Source organism: Mauremys mutica, chromosome 25, assembly GCF_020497125.1.
Source record: "Mauremys mutica isolate MM-2020 ecotype Southern chromosome 25, ASM2049712v1, whole genome shotgun sequence".
Classification (NCBI taxonomy): Eukaryota; Metazoa; Chordata; order Testudines; family Geoemydidae; genus Mauremys; species Mauremys mutica.
The window spans coordinates 408,592-430,132 of NC_059096.1; the positions used below are offsets into that span (position 1 = coordinate 408,592).

The following is a 21,541-nucleotide window of genomic DNA, read 5'->3' on the forward strand; positions in this document are numbered from 1 at the left end:
CAGTGTTTTGGTTGGCAGGGAACTCGGAATCTGCAAGCCCAGGGCGACTGCTACCAGCAGCAATAAGGGAAGTGGAGGGTGGGCTTCCTGTGTTCCTCCCACCTTGGAGCTGCCTCAGATAAAAAAACACAATTTGGGAGGCTTAACATTGGTCCCTGGTCTCCAAGCACCATCCATGTTGCTAAAGGAAAGAGGCATTGTCCACCTGTGCTCCCAAGATGGGTTTCCCACAAGTTACAGAGAACACTACTGTGGCTCATTATTGAACCGAGTTTTCAAACCTCCTGTGGAGACAGAGCTCCTCGCTGGGCTCTTCTTATTGCCCTGATATCTGGCCACTCAAAACCGGCTGTCAACCTATCCGCCTTCATGCCACACCTCTGCGGAAACTTCTCTCCCTTTGCCTCACGGATATTATGGAGCACACAGCAGGCAGCGATAACAATGGGCATGTTGCTTTCACTGAGGTGTAAGCAAACTGCTCCAGTGACTCTTTAAATGCCCAAAGTCACATTCCACCACCATTCTGCACTTACTCAGCCTATTGCTGAACCGATCCTTACTGCTGTCCAGGTGGCCGGTGTACGGCTTCATGAGCCATGGGAACAAGGGGGACTGGGTCTCCCAGGATCACTGTTGGCATTTCAACATCATCAATGGTTATTTTGCGATCTGGAAAGAAAGTCCCTGATTGCAGCTTTCTGAAGAGACCGGAGTTCCTAAAGATACACACGTCATGCACCTTTCCTGGCCATCCCACACTGATGTTGGTGAAACGACCCCTGTGATCCACGAGTGCTTGCAACATCATAGAGTACAGTTTGTGTACTCTTTGGCAAGGTGGTCTGCTGTCAAGGTAGGGATATGCGTTCCGTCTATAGCCCCACCGCAGTTAAGGAACCCCATCGCGGCAAAACCATCCACTATGCCTGCACACTGCTCAGAGTCACTACCCTTCTTAGCAGAAGTCTATTAACGGCCCTGCACATTTGGATCACAACAGTATCCATGGTGGATTTACCAACTCTGAATTGACTCCCCACTGACCGGTATCAGTCTGGCCTTGCAAGCTTCCTCAGAGAGATCACCACTCGCATCTCCATGGCCATAGCAGGTCTCATTTTAGTGTGGCTGGGGAAAGCTCTGCACAAAGTTCCTGGAAAGTGGCCTTCTGCATTCAAAAGTTCTACAAGCACTGCCCGTCATCCTGCAGTCGTGCTTTTCGTCGCTGCATAACGATGTGATCCCACCAGTCAGTGCTTGTTTCCCAGGACCAGAAATGGCACTCCACCATGTTCAGCTGCTGCATGACTGCCAGCAGCAACCAGGAACTGTTTCATTTTTTGGGCTGCAGCAGGGCTGCTTGAATGACATTGCAGTGTTCCTCAGGGTGGCTCCTGGAAATACGGCAGGGTAAGGCGTGAGGTGATTGTAATGCTCACAATAAGAGTGCACAGCTGAGCTGGGTCCATGCTTCTTGGTCTGTGGTGTACACACAGCTAAGCCAGGCTTTGAAAAAAGACACAAAAAGTATAGGTTGTATACCGTTGATTTTAGGATAGAGAGGGAGGAAACTACATCATGGGAGGTCGAAGCCATGTTCCCATTCTCATTCCCCCCTGCAACAATATTTTGGTCCCATGAGGCATTGCAAGCCCTTCCCAAAACCCCCTGCAGCTAGTTGCACTGTGGCATAGCTACCCAAAGTGCACTGCTCTGTGAATTGATGCAAGTGCTGCTGGTGAGGACACACTCCACCGACACAATGAATGTGGTATAGACTTGCCCAACTGACTTAATTGCTGCAGCGGCTGGATGTCGACTTAAATTAAGTCGACCTAACTTTGTAGTGTAGACGTTCCCTGAATCTGCAGGGGGAAGAATTGCATCAATGTGCTTGTAATCCCTAATGGAAACCAGCCCCGGGCCATACAGAGCCTTCCAGCTGAAAGCTCTGATCTTACAGTCATAGACTCATTTCTGCCTTACTGTTTAATAACTGCTTACTAAGTGCCAAATCTAATTCTCTTCATCTCTCTTTCCCCCACTTTGCAGCTCAGGTTCCAGACAGCGATGAGCAATTTGTGCCTGACTTTCATTCAGAAAACTGTAAGTACCATGGGAATGTGTTTATGGGGAAGGGGCAGGAGATGCTTAAACCAAACAAATATATCAATGATAAGATCACTGCACCACATGGAGAAGCAAAGCAAAGGCACTAGCTCCCTCCTGCACCACCCAAAGCAGAGGGATAGTGACCACCTATCCCTATCTAATCCCAGTCAAAGGCATTTGGCACATTCCCCTAACACAGAGGTTCCAAGGCTGTTGGTGTTTGGTGGCAGATATGTGTGGTGGTTAATTGGGCAATTCCAGCCAGCGAAGGGGTGGCACTGGCATGAGCTGCAAAGGCGAAACCGTCACCTATAGCCACTAAGCTGAAGGAAATTGGCTTGGATGGAGATGTTCTCACTGGAGGGAGGGGAAAAGAGGGAAGGAGGGGAAATCCATCTTTAGTCATGTCAATTATTTTTGGTTAGGATCTTATTTCAAAGCAAAGCTCTTGAGATGGGACATTAACAGTACGGAATTGGGGTCTGGGGTACAAATGCCATCGGCGCCTTTAAATCTCCCAAGGTGGGGAGTCTGAAGGCACCTACCCACCTTTGGCTATACATGGAAGTGCGGTGAGAGCTCCCTTGACAAGTTGGGAACCTCCTAATTATCACTTCTGCTGGGCTCTGAAAATCAGCTTTGGCACCTGCCACCTGGGCAGGGGGTTGGGTTAGGAGCTGGGCACTGTATAGGGGGACTTGGTGCTGCCCAGATTGGAGACACTGTGTAACAACTGAACTCTCCTGAGGTCGACCTGCAGTAGAACAGTCAGTTTCCTTAATAGAGCCATGCTCCAGCCTGATCTTTGTGTTTTACCAAACGTTCAATGAAAGAATCACATGTGTGTGTTTGCCCATGTGTGTGGGACCATTTATATCAGCCACCCTCATTCTGACACCAGAGCACTTCTGTTCACGAAGGAGGGTCTGATACAGCGCGGCTAGTGCAGCACCAGGGAGCCGTCTCTGTATAATAACGGTGCCCAGTCCTTGCAGAGCACTTCCATCCTCCAGGGGCTGAGCAGGCCCTAATGAACATGCCCAGGAGGGATGGCTACTTTCTAGATGTGGACCCAGACGCAAGGCCACACAGGTGTCACTGGCAGAGCTGGGAAGAGAGACCAGGAGTTCCTGGCTCTCAGTTCATGGTCCATCCCTTTCTCCACTCCAGGGGCCCCTGTGCTGACCCCAGCTTGTGTACATGGCACAGGGTGATATTTTGAGAGTCTAGCTGGATTCTCATCAGAATTAATCTTGTAGCTGGGAGCCACTGAACCTGCTGCCTGTTGTCCTGTACAACTGCCTGTCCCATCCAGTCAGACTGGAAGCTGATGCTGGGCTGTTTCAGACCAAGAGACTAAAATTAATAGACTGTTCTGAGTAGCGAGTCTGTGTTCCAAGCAGGGTCGACGAGAGGGGTGGGAAGCCGGTACAAATTACCGGGGCCCGGCAGTCCGGAAGGGGGCCCGGGGCCCAGCTTCCCTGGCTTTGTCGGCCCTGTTTAGCCGGTCCACCCTTGCTGGGGGGCCTGAACCCGCTCTCGGCTGCCCTGGTTCCAGGCTGGCTGAGAGAGCCCAGAGCCTGGCATGTCAGAGCTGCAGGAAGCCCCTCTCCAAGCCCCTGCACATGTGAACATCTCACAGTAACAGAACAGAGAGAGATGGATGTTTAAAGCCTTCCAGACAGCTCTGTTCTTTTCCAGGGACGATGCTCCTCTCTCCCCATTAGCTCCAGGGATGGGTTCCCCTCCCCCTTTCTGTGTCTGCTCATGAAAAAAAGGACAAAGCACTTTTTCTGATTGCTGCCCTCTCGCAGTCTCTGGGATTTGGCTTTGCAGCACTGGCCCAGCGGGTGCGCTAAGTCATATGCCTTCTTTCTTCCTCCCGCTGACCTGGAGCTGAGGAGAGGGCTGGTCCCATGTTTCATTCTGAATGAATGAGCCAGTTGTAATGTGATAGCCTGTTCCAGCTATTAGGGGCCGGAAAGGCTTGGCCGCTCCTAGCACACTTTGCTTCATGAGGCTTGAATGGAGCTCAGTGTACTGGGCAGTGGGGTTTTTTCTCTCCCTTGAGAGCAGCATTTTTGCGGCTTGTTCTATAGTTTCTGTTTACTCTGTAAAACGAATTGAGCTGTCACAGACAGAAGGGGAAGGAGTGCTCCAGAGCTATGGAAAGAGCCGGCTCTCCTCTGCCCCTGCTCCTGGGACTGCACTGTTTGCACAGATGTCATGCTTCAGACACTGAATCTCTCCCAGGTGTGGGACAGGCCCCAGGGGGCGGGGTTGTGGGGGGAAGAGGATTCTCTCCTGCTCAGGTTGTGCAAGGAGCTATTCATGAGCACGCCACTGGCCCACTCCACTGTGATTGACGGATGCCTCAGGTTTGGCTGTAGGATCAAGCCCTCACCTCACCAATAAGGACTGGGAGCCTCTCTGCTGCTGCAGATGTATTTATTTGTGTTGATTTCTACCTGAGGGTTTGGATCCCTGTGGGGTGTGGAGTGATTTGAGGAATAAGCACATGGGCTGTTCTCCTCTGGGCTGAAAGTCAGAGCAGATGAAGGGAGTGAGGCTCCAGGTGCTTGTCTCTCCCTTAACTGAGACTGGGTTTGTTTGGAGTCACCAGGTGTGGCCTAGACCCACACTGCGGTGATAAGCTGCCCCTTTCTCCAGTCCTGGACTGGGATACCTGCTTGTTCACAGTTGAGGGGCCACACGTCACCTCCACAGAGAGATTACTTTGGATTTGAACCAGGGCCTCTAGTATCACTAGCCAGTATTGTACCACTAGGCCACTGAAACAAGGCCAGCCACCTCCTAGGCCTCTCCTCTCACGGCCAGAATGCCCTCTGCTGTGCCCTGCTAACAACTTCTGCCCTCATCAGGGCCCCTTAATAGCTTACTAGCCACAGGTAATTACAGCACTCCCCTCCTGGGCTACCTGTATTCAGGGCTGACTCCAGGCACCAGCAAAGGAAGCAGGTGCTTGGGGCAGCACGTCCAGGTCTTCGGCGGCAATTCAGCAGTGGGTCCCTCAGTCCCTCGCTTCCTCTTTGAGCTGCTGCTGACGAGGAAGAGAGGGAGCGAAGGATCCGCCACCAAAGAAGCGGCACAATTGGACTGCTGCTGAAATGCTGCCGATCAGCCTTCTCTCCCCCTCCCCCTCCAGGCAGCAAAAAAGCTGGAGTTGGCCCTGCCTGTATTGAGTCCTTCCATAGCAGGCCTCCCGGCTCCAGCCCCAGTTCCATCCCTCTCCCCCTTTATGTAGGGCATTCCCAGCCCTTCTTCCCAGAGCTAGGCCCAAGTCTCTCAGGCTTTAGGTGGCAGGAGTTCAGCCTCTCTCAGCTCTCTGGCTTCCAGTCCCTAACCCTTCTCTCAGGCAGGATCCCTAGCAGAAGCATCCTGCTCATTACAGTTCCTTGCCACAGACCCCTTGAGCTCAGAGTCTCAGCCCTGCAGGAACCATTCACAATCTCTCTACTGCAGCCTATGCTTCCCTTCCTCAGGGGAGCCTCCTGCTGCTCTTTATAGGCAGCCACCCTGATCTCCCAGGAGTGGCTCATTCTGTAATCAGGGCTGGCTAACCCCAGCCCTCCTGCCCATAACAGGTGAGCCACCCTATTTACAGCCTCCAACCCACTTCTACCCCAGGTAGGTTGTTTATGGGGAGTCCAGGGCATCTTCAGCATCTCACAGAGGAGAAGAGAAACACCAAGGGCCAACTCTGCTTTCAGTTACAACAGCATAATCCCAGAGTAACACAAAGTCATTGCTCCAGATTTAGGTCGCTGTAACTGACAGCGGAGCTGCTTTCAAGCATTTGTTTCCAGCAATATCTGCTCATGAAAATAGGAAAGTTAGTGCCTAAAATGTGGGAAATTAAAAAAAAAAACAAAAAACACAACAACAACCAAGCCTTGTCCTGGAGAGCTCTCAATGGCCAGGCTCCTGGGTGCTCAGTAAGGCTCCAAGAATGCTCAAAGGTGCCTCCTTGAGCAGCTGAAAAGCAAAGGTGGCTGGGTTGGAGAACGACTGCTGTGGGGATGGAAATAAAAAAACTGGGGCAACTCTTGGCAGTAAACTAGCCTGACACAGTTGGGGTACTGCTCTTGGTATTCCTGAGGGGAATCTCAGGGGCTTGTTCTCCCACCGCAGGGCACGAGGCATTTCAAGAATTCACTTGGACCCGCTCTTGTAGGAGGTGAAGTAGGTCTTGCTCCCTTCACCAGCTGCTGCAGGGCAGAGTGCACAGCAGAATCCTCATGGCCAGAACTCAGCAAATCAGCCAGCGTGGCTCATCTCAGAGAGGGCTGCCTGCTGTTGGCAAACTGGCCAATTAACGTCTCAGGTTACTTAGTGCTAAAATAAACCCAGCAAGCCATTCACAGATCAGCACTTAACCTTGCCTAGGCTTCTGGGGAGATTTTAAGCACCTGAACCCCTGGTAAGTGAAATGGTATCAGCTAGAGTGGATGGAATTTTTAACTAGGTATGAACCTGGTGACTGAGGACCAAACATAGACCCAGTGCAAAAGTGCACCTCTCTCTGTACCTGATCCCTCCACTCCTTATACCTTGCATGGATGGGTGGGAGGGATAGCTCAGTGGTTTGCACATTGGCCTGCTAAACCCAGGGTTGTGAGTTCAATTCTTGAGGGGGGCCACTTAGGGATCTGGGGCAAAAATTGGTCCTGCTAGTGAAGGCAGGGGGCTGGACTTCATGACCTTTCAAGGTCCCTTCCAGTTCTAGGAGATTGGTATATCTCCCATTATTATGTCTTCCCTTTTCTCCCCTCTCCTTGTTTGAATGTTCAAAATGGGGCATAACCCATGTAGCTCTTTCCTTCCTATGTCCAGTGATGACTTGAGGCAGCAGAGGCAAAGTCAGACGGTGCATACCTTGTTCACAGAGCTGCATGTGGCCCTCAGCCTGAGACATGCTCCTCAGAAGAGCCTGTAAAGAGATTTTGCTCCCTGCTGGATTTAATTATGCATAAGAAGTAACAATATCTGCATCCCACTTCCTGACCCTGTAAACTGCAACCCACGTTTGTTATTCATTACATTCTAGCCAGCTCAGAAATATTTCTTCCCGCCTGCATCAGGCCAAAGCCACTGGCTGGAGCGATGAAGAAGGGACAGTGCTTTAACTGAGTGTGGAATCAACCAAACATGCGCACATACAGAGGATGGTGATTAATTGTTTTCCATGATCACTGAAAGTAGGACAAGAAACAATGGGCTTAATCTACAGTAAGGGAGATTTAGGTTAGAGATTAAGAAAAACTTTCTAACTCTGTGGGCTTGGCTACACTTACAAATTTGCAGCGCTGCAGCAGGGTGTGAAAACACACCCTCTCCAGCGCTGCAAATTGTGGCGCTGCAAAGCGCCAGTGTGGTCAAAGCCCCAGCGCTGGGAGCGCGGCTCCCAGCGCTGTCCGTTATTCCCCACAGGGAGGTGGAGTACGGACAGCGCTGGGAGAGCTCTCTCCCAGCGCTGGCGCTTTGACTACACTTAGCGCTTCAAAGCGCTGCCGCGGCAGCGCTTTGAAGTGCTAAGTGTAGCCACAGCCTGTGGATAGTTAAGCTCTAGGTCAAGCTTTCCAAGGAGGTTGTGGAATCCCCAGCACTGGAGGTTTTTAAGAACAGGTTGGAGAAAGACCTGTCAGGAATCGTCTAGGTTTACTTGGTCTTGCCTCAGCACAGGGGGCTGGACTTGATGACTTCTCGAGGTCCCTTCCAGCCCCACAGTTGTGTGATTCTATACCTTTCTGCAATGGTTCATGCAGTAACATGCTCCCCACCCCCATCTATGCACACACTCCTATAGGAGGCTACTGCATCTCCTCTGCAAGTTCATTCTCTGGCAGTCTACCAGTTTGGACCAAACAGGCTGCTTGTTTCTCCCTGCCCCTCCCTCAGCATGGAAAGAAGCCAAGTCCGCCAAAGGAAATCACCACAACCCACCATGCCGGTGCTGCAGAAACCTGGAGCAAAGTGGCAGACACTTGAGCTGCTGGAGGCTGATTGTGGTGCACTGCATCCGGGAGATTGGTAGCATTGTCCTTCCTGCTGATGTGTAATGTGCTAGCACCTGTCCAGAGAAGTGGTGGCACACTGAAAATTAGACAGGACAAGACACTAGGGAACACTGGGTCCCCAAGGATTGAACTACATGTGACCTAGCTGGGCTTCTCCAGCCCTAATTAAAACATTAGACTAGAAAACCTGCCTTATAGTGATAGACTCAAAGGAGCTACTTATCTTAACAAAGAGAATGTTAAGGGATGACTTGATTATAGTCCATAGGACCTTACTGGTAAACAAAGATTTGTTAATAGGCTCTTCAATCTAGCAGGTAAAGGTCTAGTGTGATCCAATGGCTGGAAACGAAAGCTAAACAAATTCAGACTGGAAATAAAGTGTGTGTTGTTAACAGTTATGAGGGAACTCTCTGGCTTGTAGCTGCCTACTGACAGCCTGATGGCTTTCCATGCTCTTGTTGTCAGTGAGGGGCTGTTGGTTTGCATCTGATTTTTGCTACTTATCTGTAGGGATTCTGAATAAAGAGCATTTCCTAAAGATCTAAAAGAAAATGCAACAATGGCAGACTGATTGTGCGACTTTAAAGTGCACGGTGCTTTGCTGATCTGTCACTCACTAGGCAAACATTTACCTAACTACATTGGGCCTTTCTCCAGATAGCTGCAACTCAGAACTCTGCGTGACCTGCACTGTTCTCGGTTCTAAGTAGATAATGAAAAATAAAAAAGAGGGTGTTGGGAAAGCAGTGTCTATGCCTCCTTCACAATAAATATCTCCTCCTTCCAGCTCCATGAGCAGTCTCTGTGTGAGAGGGCACCAGGGAACATCCCTAATTGTTATATGTCGTCTGAACCCACGCTGTCAAATGTCACATAGCATGCAGCCGGCTGTGTAATGGTGCTGCGGGTGTTAGTGAACTGTGTGGGTACCCTTAGCTGGTTCCCAGGAGACAGCCTGAAATCGCTAATGTTACAAAGGGGCATCTTGCTGATACTGCTAGTTAGGAGGGAGTTTTAATCTTCCAAATTAAAAAGAACAAACAAAACTCCCTAGCACTGAAAGCTTTGACCTCTGACCCATGAGTCCGATGGTCCTGTGTGATATTGTCTGTACTGACTTTTGGGCAGAGACCTTAGATAAATTTTTCAAGAGCCCCTAAGTGACTTAGAAGCTGAACTCCCAGTGACAGTGAGTGGTATTTAGACTCTTAACTGTCTAAGTCACTTGAAAATGGAATTTAGCCTCCTAAGTCACTAAGGGGCTCTTGAAAATATTAGTCCTTGTTTTCTTCTGCATTGGTACAGCACTAAGCAGTGAAGATGGCTCAATAAGTGTAATAATATTTCCCTACGGACATCCTTCAGCAGCCAGTATAGCCGTTTCTATAGTAACCATCTTAAACTGTTTGTCCTATAGGACAAACTAGCATATCATGAAATGTACCTCATGAGACGGTGTCAGTACAGTATGGCACAATGTAACGACATGGTGATGTTACTCACAACACACTGTTAGCATGTGAACCTGAGAGGGTGGTTAGCATGATGCAAAGCCAGACCTTAGGTTCTAGGTGTTGAAAAGCAGAATATGAATGTGTTACCCTTTGGGTTATAACATAGAATAATTAGATGCACACACCATGTCGCCCCTCCCCTGCCAAGTCCTGAACTGCTTCGCGTATGCCTACTCTCCCTCCTACCTAGCCTGCCCTGGACTTTCACAGCGCCTATAATCTCTTCCCCAGATTTGCGTCTTTAAGGGTAAGGGCACAGTATGAACCTAACTAAATATTCGGACAGCAGCTAGTGTAAACAAAGGGTAGGGAGGGGTATTTGGGACAGAGTTCGGGAAACTCCAGAGAACAGTTGTACCCATTGTCATTCTGTTTCACCTGGAGGCAGGTAAGTAGGTCAGGCAGTGCCCATGTATCTCAGTTGCGGTTAGTTTCTCCGCTGACACAAATGCCCTCTCTCCGGGCCCAGGAGGAGTTTTGACTTGACTGTTTCTTTCTCTCTCTCAGTAGCTTTTCACAGCCCTCCTGCTAAAGTTAAGAAGGAGCCACAGAGTCCCTGTTCTGACCCAGCACTGTCCTGCAGCCATAAGCAGCCATTTCGGTACCGCAATGGCGAGCAATGCCTTTACGCCAGGTAATGCCGCTCACATGCAGGAGGGAGGGAAGGGTAACTAAAGATGAGGGACTTGCAACATGTCCTGTTGGGTCGCTGGGTCTCTTCTGACATGCCAGTTACATCCCATTTAACACTGCACCCCCGGCAGCCTGCTCACCTGCTAGTTTATTGTACAGTATCACTTACACCCAAGAAAATCAGGGCCAGCCAGGAGCGGATTTACCATGAAACAACTGCGCCGCTTCGCTCTTGGAAGGGGCTGGCATGTCCTTGTGGCCCCTGGAGGGGGAGTGGGGGTGGTGGTGTCTCTATGCGCTGCCCCCGCACCAAGCACCAACACCGTAGCTCCCATTGGCTGGGAACTGTGGCCAATGAGAGCTGCAGAGGGCACCGATGGGCAGCGGTGTGCATAGACCCCCATGCCCTCCCCTCCGCCTAGGAGCCACAGCCGGTGGGGTGGTGCCAGTCGCTTTGGGAGCCACTCTGCCCGAGGTAAGCGCCACCCCCTGCCCCAGCCCACAGCCTGCACCCCACACCCAAACTTCCTCCCAGAGCCCGACGCCTGCACCCCAACCCCCTGCCCTCAGCAACATCCCTCCTTTTATTTTCATTTACTTCCCATTACTTATAATATAGGAGGAGGAGGAAGAAAAAAAGAATGAAAAATGGGGGGGGGTAGGAGAGAATGTCCTTTTTCTTGGCTGGGTCTAGGCCCGGGGGCCGGGGGAAATGAAGCTGCGCACAGGGCCCCACTAACTCTAAATCCGCCACTGGTGCCAGCATGTTGACTTGTTCAGATAAACCCTCCCAATGTAGCCGTGCTCTGCTGTGCCCTTGTTCTCAATCCCTGCACGGTCCCCTGGCATCTCCTGATTGGTGTCTTGGCTGCCCCGATGCTTAGAACAATTTCCCTCTTCTTGCCTGCCAAGCACTGTCCCTCTCCTCTTTCATCCCTCCTCTCCCCAGACCCTCCCTGTACTGACCTCCCCACCACTCCTCTGCACGTCTTTGTATTTGCACTGTAAGCGCTTCACCACCCAGGCCTTGTCCTCCCATTCATAAGAACATAAAAACAGCCATACTGGGTCAGACCAAAGGTCGATCTAGCCAAGTATCCTGTCTTCCGACAGCGGCCAATGCCAGGTGCCCCAGAGGGAATGAACAGAACAGGGAATCATCAAGTGATCCATCCCCTGTCACCCATGCCCAGCTTCTGGCAAACAGAGGCTGGGGACACCATCCCTTGCCCATCCTGGTTAATAGCTATTGATGGACCTGTCCTTCATGAACTTATCTAGTTCTTTTTTGAACCCTGTTATAGTCTTGGCCTTCACAACATCCTCTGGCAAAGAGTTCCACAGGTTGACTGTGCATTGTATGAAGAAATACTGCCTTGTGTTTGTTTTAAACCTGCTGCCTATTAATTTCATTGGGTGACCCCTCTGTAAAGTGCCATTAGTTTGATCAAGGAGAATGATCAGCAATAAGAAAGAGGGAAGTTTACTCAGAGAGCTGCATTGCCAGGTGACTGCCTGTGGCACGTTCTCCCCAGGTGAATGGAATGGGTCGCTGTCAGGAGATTGTAATATTCCAATATCTGTTTGACTGTCCCAGTGCCTATGACCAAACCAGACAAGTTGGACTCAAGTCCCCAAACCCAGGAACCCCGATACAGTCACCGCTTCAACATTTCCCTAGGCAGGACAGGAGCTTCCTGAGCCCTCAGGGGCCGTCCCAACCCACATCCAGCCGTGGATACCTCATGGAACACAGGTGAGTGACCACGCCAGTGGCAAGGTGGTAGACAGCCTCCAATGAAAGGGGCTGCTCTCCCCAAAGCTCCCTTGACGTCCCCCACTGTATCTGAATCAAAGCTGTCTCTTTCCAGCAATCATAGCCCTTCCCTCTTGTTACCAGCCTGGGTCCCAAGCTGCTGCCTGGTGCCCATGCTGGGGGAGTCTGTTGTCTGAAGCCCATTCAGCTCTGTAGCTGTAGATTCTGTATGGCCTACGGCTATGCAACAGCCCCTGGGAATACCCTGCAAGGTGCCCTTTCCTTGCTAGAGCTCTGCATGTGTGTCTCTTTTGATTAAGGTACAACCCTCTAAATCCCTGTTCCTCCTACCATATGAGTCCCAGACAGTTTGCGATTAGGGAAAGCAGTCACCACATCAGCTATTTTCCCCTATTTAGCTCCGTCTACCAGCCACCTACGGAGATGTGCCGTTCCTTCCCCTCCTCTCAGGGCATGGGCCGAGAAGCTCCAGTTGCCTACCAGCGACAGATGTCCGAGCCCTGCCTACAGTACCACCCACAGGGCTTTAAACAGGAGTACCACGACCCGATGTATGAGCAGGCAAGCCAGCTGGGGAGCAGCAGTGACCACCGGTACCCAGCGGGAGTGGTGATCAAGCAGGAGCAGACAGACTATGCCTATGACTCAGGTAGGGCAGGAGAATTATCCTGACTAAAGCAATACATGCAGGCCAGATGCTGCTGGGTGCGCTGGCTGCTGGGGAACCTTCTTGCTGGCCTTGTCACGGGCTTTGAAGTGGCATTTTTGTTCTAGCTTTTCTTTGCCATGCTATGGGGCAGCAGCGCATAGGTGCTTTGGCTAACAGCCTCCCTCCCGCTGGGAAACCTCCCCTCCCAATTTCCACACCCTCGGAGCCTGAGGGAGGTTTCAGGAGAGCAGCAGGGAAGGAGCCATGAGAATGATTCGAGGTTGGAAAACGTGCCTTAGACTGAGTGAGAGGCTTCAGAAACCCAGTCGGTTTAGTTTAACCATGAGAAAGGTGAAGAGGTAACTTGATACCACTCTACACATACTTGCCTAGGGAAGACGTTTCTGACAGAAAATGGCTCTTTAGCAGAAAAGGCAGAACAAGACCCACTGATTGGAAGCTGAAACTAGACAAATTGCACCTAGGAAAAAGGCAGACGTTTTTATTAGGATGGGTGATTAACCATTGGGACAATTTACCTAGGGCCATCATGGCTTCTCCATCCCATGAAATCTTCAAATCGAGACTGGGTCTCTTGCTAAAAGACAAGCTCCAGCTCAACCAGCATTTAGAGGCTTGATGCAGAAATTACTGGGTGAGGTTCTCGGGCCTGTGCTATGCAAGCGGTCAGACTAGATCAGGGGTTCTCAAACTGTGGGTCACGACCCCATTTTAATGGGGTCGCCAGGCCTGGCTTAGACTTGCTTGGGCCTGGGGCTAAAACCAAGGCCCAAGCCCTGAGCTGCAGGGCTCAGGTTACAGGCCCCCTGCCTGGGGCTAAAGCCAAGGCCCAAGCCCTGAGCTGCAGGGCTCAGGTTACAGGCCCCCTGCCTGGGGCTAAAGCCAAGGCCCAAGCCCTGAGCTGCAGGGCTCAGGTTACAGGCCCCCTGCCCGGGGCTGAAGCTTTGCGCCTCCCCTCCCCAACCAGAGGTGGTGGGGCTCAGACTTTGGACACCCCCCATCCCAGGGCAGCAGGGCTTGGGTGGGCTCAGTTCCCCCTCCTGAGGGCACGTAGTAATTTTTGTTTTCAGAAGGGAGTCACGGAGCAAATAAGTTGGAGAACCCCTGCGCTAGATGATCAGAATGACCCATTCTGGCCTTGAACTCTGTGAATCGATGAATCAGATTTTCCAGGCTGCAGAAGGAGAATCCCCCAGCTGTAGCTGCCCAGTAGGAATTCATGTTGTTAGTGTTTTATTTCTATTTTAATATTGCCTAGGGGTTCTGGTCAAAGAGCAGGACCCTATTGTGCTGGGTGCTACATACACACATGGGATGCCACGTTGCCTGCCCCAAAGGGAAAGGGACAGAGCATCCCAGAGGGTCTGCAGGGGATTACAGGTCACTGGGCTGCTCCCCAAGTCTGTCCTCTACCTTTCCCTGAAGCCTACAATTACTGCTCAAAAAGAGGTGTGGCCTTCCTCCCCCTGTGTCTGAACCCTAATTACAGGAATGCTGCCCTGCCAGAGATTCTCGTGGCCCTCAGAGCTGGGAAATTAACGAAGGCTAATGCACAGTAATGCATGTTCTTTACTAGCCTGTTATTGACAATCTTAAGTGGTGAAGGGGCCAGAAATGGAGGCCAAGAAGCATAATCTCTCTGCCTCGCCCTAGCTGGCCTATTACAGAGGACATTCCACGGGCTCTCTGGAGCAAATTCCTTTCTCCCTGAATGATAAAGTGGAGGATTTTTGGAAAGCAGCGACTTTTGAGATGATGATGAGTCTATAATTGCTTAGAAAATGGACTGCTGCCCTGCCAGTTTCCAGTGAAACCTCAGAACTGCCTGGCAGTATTGGCAATGCTGCCATGTCCTGCCTGCTCAGCATTGCAGTGGGTTCTGTGCTGCCCACAACCCTGCAGGGACAGGACGATTCTGCTTTATTGCGATCAATGGCAAAACTCCATCAGTAATGCAGGACTGGGCCCATATTGAGCCCAATTTGTAAGGAGTCATGAAAGTGCCTTGCACCCTGACTGGGGTAACAAAGACCATGGAAAAAAGCTCAAGTCCCATATTTAATCTTTGAGCTATGCCCCACAAACTGCCTGCTAACAACAACAATACATAATAACTTTTGCTTCCTTAAAAAGATCAGAGAATGTTTCCTGGTAGGAACTCTGACTCTTGCAAGCTGCAGAAATGCTCTGGCAGCTTGCCAGGCTACAATGACCTCCTCTTGATGGATCTGGGAACACTGAGCAGGACTCTTGCTTTCTGGATGTATTTTTAGTCATGGTCTGGTTAGATTCCAAGGGTGAGTCCTCAGAAAAAGGAGCCCATACCTCTGGATCCAGACCTGTGCATGGGCAGTGTAGGTCACATCTGGTTTCTCTGCTTCCTTGAAGAATCCTGGGGGTGCCTAGTTGTCTTCTGACACCTCCCCCAGCAATGCACAATCACTAATCCAAAGTCCCCAGTGAATGATGAGTAAGTGACAAAATACAGAGGGGAATGGAACTCTGTGTGTGTTCCTCACACCACAGCATATGAACTGCTAATCCTGATCAGACCAAGGGTCCATCTAACCAGGCTCCTGTCTGCAACAGTGCCCAGCACCAGATGCTTTGGCAAGCGATATAAAACACCCTATACTGGACAGTTATGGAATAATCTGCCCCTAGCCTCAGGCACTTAGAGGTTGGCTCATGCCCTGAAGAAGAAGTGTTTAACACCCCTATAAATTCTATTTTTAATGTAACTCTGGATAGTCTCATGATTTACATAAATGTCAAATCCCACTCAGCTCTTGGCCTCAAAATATCATGTGGCAATGAGTTCCACAGGCTAAGTATGCATTGTGTTTTAAAAAAACCCAAGAAGGATAGCATCTTAGCAGCTTCATTTTCCCTCTTGTTCTTTTGACAAGGCGGGTGAGGTAATATCTTCTATTGGATCAACTTCTGTTGGTGAGGGAGGCAAGCTTTCGAGCTACACAGAGCTCGTCCTTGGGTCTGGGAAAGGGACTCGGCGCGTCACTCACTTGTTCTGGTGTCATGAGATGGGTCAGAAATGGAACACTTGTCAGCGAAGACCACTAGGGACTTCAGTGTGGCTCTTGGTTTTGCATGGAAGGTGCTCAAATATTGTGCTGATGGGAGGCTTTTACTCCCTAAATAAGAGAGGTGTGATGGTGAGCGCTTTTCAGCAGGCGCTGATATCCAGACGACACGTTCTCCCACCGCAAAGGGAGGAAATGTGATTTCCTAGTGAAACGCCAACAGACCCCGGTCGGCGGCGGGCGGGATTGAAGCTGGGACCTCTAGAGCTTAGTGCATGAGCTAAAAGCCAACTGGCTGTAGAGCAGATTCATTTTCTCTCTCTCTAAGTGGTCTCAGTGCCACTAGGGATGGGCCAGAACACCACGCCCAGAAGGTGTGTGGGTTACACTAGCTCTTAGGAAGAGCTTTGGGCACCTAGGAGGCAGCCGTGCTCCAAGGGAATAGCAAGTGGGTTCTGCTGAAAGCGGTTTCCCCCCCGGGCCAGGGGTGCTGGAACAGTTTTTATAGTGGGTGCTGAGAGCCATTGAACCAAACTGGAAACCCGGTATATAATGAACCACCTCAAGCCAGGGGGAGCGGCTGCACCCCTAGTTCCAGCACTTCTGGTGTGAGTGCACGCTGCAAGCTCCCCTGCATTCTGTCTAGCTCTCTGCAGACTTTGCTGTGTTACACAAGGACCAGCCTTGCAGAAGTTGCACAGAAATCCCTTTGTCAAAAGCTGCAGAAGGGAGTCCAGTGGCTTGGAACTAGGACAGAGAATGCGCTGCGGTCGCTGCAGCGCCAGTGACCTTCAGCTGCTAGGGGAGCTGGAGCGCTCCTCCCCAGTGCCAGGGATTGCATTACATAACCTTGAACTGTGCTCCCGCCCTGCAGCTTGGCACACATTGCTCCTCTCCCTCTGAATGGAGTCGGAGGAATTTCATTCACAAAATGGAGGGCTGGGGAAGGAGCTGAGCTCCCAGTTGGGCTGGCGGTGGTGTCGGCTTTCACCACATGCTTTCTTTTCATAGGCAGCTGACATCAGCCAGTGGCTGGTAACATGAGCTGGTGTGTTGCTGTCTGACTGCTGCCTGGAGCGAGTCAGGGACAATGAGAAAGACTCCCTCGTTTGGAGGTTAAATCGCAAGATAAACCAGCTTTGTTCTGAGAAGCAAATCTTTTCTTTTTACATCTGTCCCACTAACACCAAACTGGAGGATGGGAGCCACTCCAAGTACAGCTGGGTCTGTCTGCTGCGCTAAGCAGAACTTTCTAATCAGCTGGACTCACTGTCTTTTTCTTGGCTGTCACCCCCACAGCAAGCATCCTGGGGGAAGTCAGGGGTGAAGACCCAGTATCTCAGAGGATGTCAGAGCTGATCACAGCACTACAGAAATGTTTATTTATAATCTCCAAAGGGGGCTGCCTGGGAACCCAACCAGTCAGGGAATAAAGTTAGTTTTTCTCAGTGAAAAGCTTATTTTCCAGCAGACTCCTGCCCAAGGTGTGGGCACACGCTGCCGTGATCCACACTAAATCAAACCCCCTTTGAAGAGAGAAGGTTGCTCCCGTTCTCCTGGCGTTTTAATGGCCACTTTGGACTGGTTTTCATGAGCAAAAATAAATTCAGTCAAATTTCCCACTGGGGTTCTGAATGTATCTCTCTGCCCACCATGGAGACAATACCCCTCACTGAGTGCCTCCGCCCAGCCATGGGTAAAAGTGACCCTGCTTCCAGCAGAAGAAACTAGTTTATGCCTATAATAACATACAATGCAGACTGCAGTCAGTTCACTGTACCCCTGCCCTTAGCATCAGCAAAACAGCGCTGAAGGTAACTGCATTATACAAGAGGACATGAGAGATATGAGAAAACTCTTCCAAAGCATCCAGTTACTTCCCCCATTCCCGCTGGGGCTGCAAAATTAGTGTATAAACTACAGTAACCAGTCATACTGTATGTGCAGTATGGAACCTTTCAAACCACTGCCCTCTTCCACACCCACCTTATTTTTACCCTCTTGCTTTCTCTAATGCTCATGAGAACTCCCAATCTTTGCAGCCAGATGTCTCAGATTAACACCAGTAAGACCCCAACAGTATGGGGCCTGCAGTCCATAGCTGCACTATAGCAAAATAAGAATGTGGGAATGGCCAGACTGTGTCAGACCAAAGGTCCATCTAGCCCAGTGTCCTGTCTTCCGACAGTGGCCATTGCCAGGTGCCCCAGAGGGAGTGAACAGAACAGGAAATCATCAAGTGATCCATCTCCTGTCACTCATTCCAGCTTCTGGCAAACAGAGGATAGGGACACCCTCCCTGCCCGTCCTGACTAATAACATCCTCTTCATCTGTAACTATCGTAGTGCAGTCCAGTGTCACATCACCCTAAACCCTAAATGAAGGAGAAATAGCAAACAAATGTAACCTGTGTTAATATTCTGCTCTGTCTGTCATCACGGATGAAACCAGTGCTTTGGATGGGGTCACCGTTGTACATTAATTTAATCCGTGGCTATCCGTGGTGAGAGGACAAGCCCTAGAACTAGGGCCGGCTCAGGCACCGGCACAGCAAGCAGGTGCTTGGGGCAGCCAATGGAAAGGGGCGGCACGTCTGGCTCTTCGGCGGCAATTCAGCGACGGGTCCCTCACTCCCTCTTGGAGCGCAGGACCAGCCACCGAATTGCCGCCAAAGAACGAAGCGGTAACCATAGAGCTGCCCCTGATCGTGGCTTTTTTATTTTATTTTATTTTTATTTTTTTGTGCCGCTGGAGCTGGCCCTGCCTGGAACCAGTGTGAGCTGGAGCGAAGACGGGATCTAGAGTCTCAGTTTTCTCTCAGGAGGGCACAAGGCTAGTGGTTGGCCTGGCTGCTTCAGGGCCTGAGGCTGTGATCCTATATGACGAGCAGGCCGGCCCTGCTGGGTTTTGTGTTGGCAGTGATCTGTGTGTATTGCTCATTCTGTAGATGTTCCTGGCTGTCCTTCCATGTACATGAACGCTGAGGGGTATCAAAGCCATTCAAATACCGAAGGGACATTAGGTAAGAAACTTCCATGGCTCTGTCTCCTCTTCATCTGCTCCTGCAATAGGCCTCACTCCAGTGCTGCAGCTTGTCTGTGTTCTCTGATTGCATCTGCTGCTGTCTCTTCCAGGCTATGGCTACAACAAGCAGATGAGGCCATTTGCTGATGATGTCTGTGTCGTCCCAGAGAAGTTTGAAGGTCAGAGAGAATCCTGTGTGTCTTCCAAATCTTGGGGTAGGATGAGGTTACCCCAGGCCCTATGTAGCCATGTGAGCTGGAATATGCACACTGCCAGCTCTGCTTACCCTATTCGTGACCCTATTCATTAGGAGATGCTGCACCTGGATGTATGAGTCATGGCTGATGTGCTTCCTGGGAGTTTGTTTTCTGCGTTTTCATCGCAGCAGAAAGACATTTCAACAGCTGAGCCCAGATCACTACAGTTGGTGGTGGATTTCTCCTCCTCTTCACTCCTGTGCAAACTGAAATGTTGCAGGCAAACACTTGAGAGATACTGATTTCTGCACAGTAGTTGAACCCAGAACCACCCAGCCAATGGCCCCCTATTTCCCAGCCTTGTCATTGGTGTTGGGGCCCAGTCCCAGCTCTCCACAAACGCCCCCAAACCTTCTCGCCAAGATCACTGCCCTTTCCTAGTGCCCGCGGGGCATGGCACCCCAGGGCCTCTGTACCTGGCTTCAGCTTACAGTAGTTCCACCCAGGCACCCCTAGAGTCGCTATGTGGTTGTCAGTGTCTCTCCACAGCCAGGCGGCAGCGCATCTAACATGGGCTCACTCACAGTAACGGAGCTTGGTCCTGATGTGCAGCCTGCCACCCACACCAGGTCAGAGTGTGTGGGATTGCCCTGGGATGAGACACAAGCTGAAATCATTCTGTTGTGCTTTGCTGCTGCAGGGAGTCACGGCGGAACGTGTAAATGCCTCGTGCTAGAAGCCAGGCCCGGCATCTGCCCAGGATCTTGGCACCTGTATTTCCAGCCTCTCTCCTCGTCCCCTTTGGGATTCGCCCACCCCCGTTGGGTACCCCAGGGCCAGCCCTGCCTTTATGAACATTAGAGGAGGAGATTATCTAATGGGCTTTGATGCTGGGCATCAGCCAGCTGGGCCGTCTGCACATTAACAGCAGTTCTGAGCCAGGGCCTGAATGAGGAGCTCGTGATTTCCCACTGCCCAGGGGTGCAGGAGTCGAGAGGGGTGGGGGCCTGTCTCTGAAGGGGGCAGCAAAGCACATTTGCTCCAAAACTCTATTTCTGCAGAGTTCTCTCAGAACTCAGAGGGCAGCCGGTTCCTTTAGCTCCCATCTCTGGAGGATGGGGCTCCCCTGGGAGCAGATGCCGTGGCACAGTGCATGAGGGTCTTGTTGCATTTACACTGTGGAGTGATCCCTGAACTACAGTAAAACTCCCCCAGCTTCTTCCAATTAAACAAAGAGCGAACAACTCTTTCAGCTGGCTGGTCACACGATTCCTGCTGCACTCGAGGCTCTTGCTTTCTAGCCAGGCTCTCCTCTTGGGTAAACAGCGGGTGAGAAGAGGTTAGTCCTCGGGCATCCCTGCAGTAACCTCTGTAGGTGGCCTGGAGCCTGCTTTGTCTTTTGTGGCTGTCCACCCAGAAGCTGTCTCTGCATCTTCCTCCGTCAGGAGAGGCAGAACGGCTGGAGGGCAGGGAAAGGGACATAGCAAACCCCTTTGTGTTTGTTCTGCTCAGCAGGAGACATCAAGCAGGAAGTGGGCGGGTACCGGGAAGGACCCCCGTACCAGCGCCGAGGGTCTCTTCAGCTCTGGCAGTTCCTGGTGGCTTTGCTGGATGATCCCACTAATTCCCACTTCATCGCCTGGACCGGCAGAGGGATGGAGTTCAAACTCATTGAGCCTGAGGAGGTGAAAACTCTGGAACAAGAGGGGCCCCTGGGCTGACTTACAGATTCTTCAGATTCCTGAGGGCCGGGGCCTTTGCCACACGTCTGTAAAGCCTCCTGCCTGCCAGTTGCCCTAAGAGCCACCACTGAGGCTGAGGTTTTAGAGGAGGAGGCCACGGCAGCTACGTGCCCAGAAATCCCAGCTTTATGATGGCCGCTCCCATCACCTGAGCTCCAGCAGTGGGACCCAGATACAGGAGATGGCAGTTTCCCCTCCAATAGCTCCCTCATTAGGATCTCAGAGTTGCTAAAGGGAACTGCAGTTGGTGGGTTTCTCAGCTGGTCTCCTCCTTCCAAGGGGTTTTACTCTTGGGCTGTCCCACGTTGGTTCTGTGCCACCTACCTCGCGTTCAGTGCCCGATGCCATCTCTGAGAGCCGGGGCAGGAGCGTACCTCATTGATCACAGCATTTTAAATAAAAATCTGGGAGAAACCATGTCCTAATCTGGGGCTGGATGGATTCGAACTGCAATTAACAGAGATATCACTTCTAGTGCCACCATGTTCCAAACAGAGCAATAAACTCTGATAATAGCTGGGAAATGTGTCTGGAACATCCATTAATGTCAGGATCCGATTTATGGCTGTGTTTAGTGGCTGCTCTAGCTAATCCCCAGGCTCTTACGAACATATGCAGTGCAGATGGGCTGAGTCACTTTGCTGGGTCACTTCACTATTAACATTCGTTTTCTCAGCCAGTGCTCATCATTCAAGGCTGAAGATGGTTTCAGGTGCAGTGGCCCTTTCCCGGTGCTGTGGGCGTATCCCGCCAATACATAGGCACTGGCTAAAAGTGCCAAGCACT

At 51.1% G+C, this 21,541-nt stretch overlaps 1 protein-coding gene across 8 annotated transcripts in view; it reads left to right on the plus strand.

Annotated features, from left to right (window-relative positions):
• The window catches only part of ETV4 (ETS variant transcription factor 4), a 44,224-nt gene that overhangs the window by 17,560 nt on the left and 5,123 nt on the right, over positions 1 to 21,541 (plus strand). The window contains exons 5-11 of one of the 8 annotated variants that reach the window (XM_044999839.1): positions 2,056 to 2,109; positions 10,178 to 10,304; positions 11,901 to 12,059; positions 12,479 to 12,729; positions 18,740 to 18,814; positions 18,927 to 18,995; positions 20,526 to 20,698. In XM_044999839.1, coding sequence (XP_044855774.1) covers positions 2,056 to 2,109; positions 10,178 to 10,304; positions 11,901 to 12,059; positions 12,479 to 12,729; positions 18,740 to 18,814; positions 18,927 to 18,995; positions 20,526 to 20,698 — 908 coding nt within the window. Of the gene's footprint in view, positions 1 to 2,055; positions 2,110 to 6,521; positions 6,557 to 10,177; positions 10,305 to 11,900; positions 12,060 to 12,478; positions 12,730 to 18,739; positions 18,815 to 18,926; positions 18,996 to 20,525; positions 20,699 to 21,541 lie in introns of those variants that run through there. The other 7 variants (XM_044999840.1, XM_044999845.1, XM_044999841.1 and 4 more) reach the window with 7 other exon arrangements.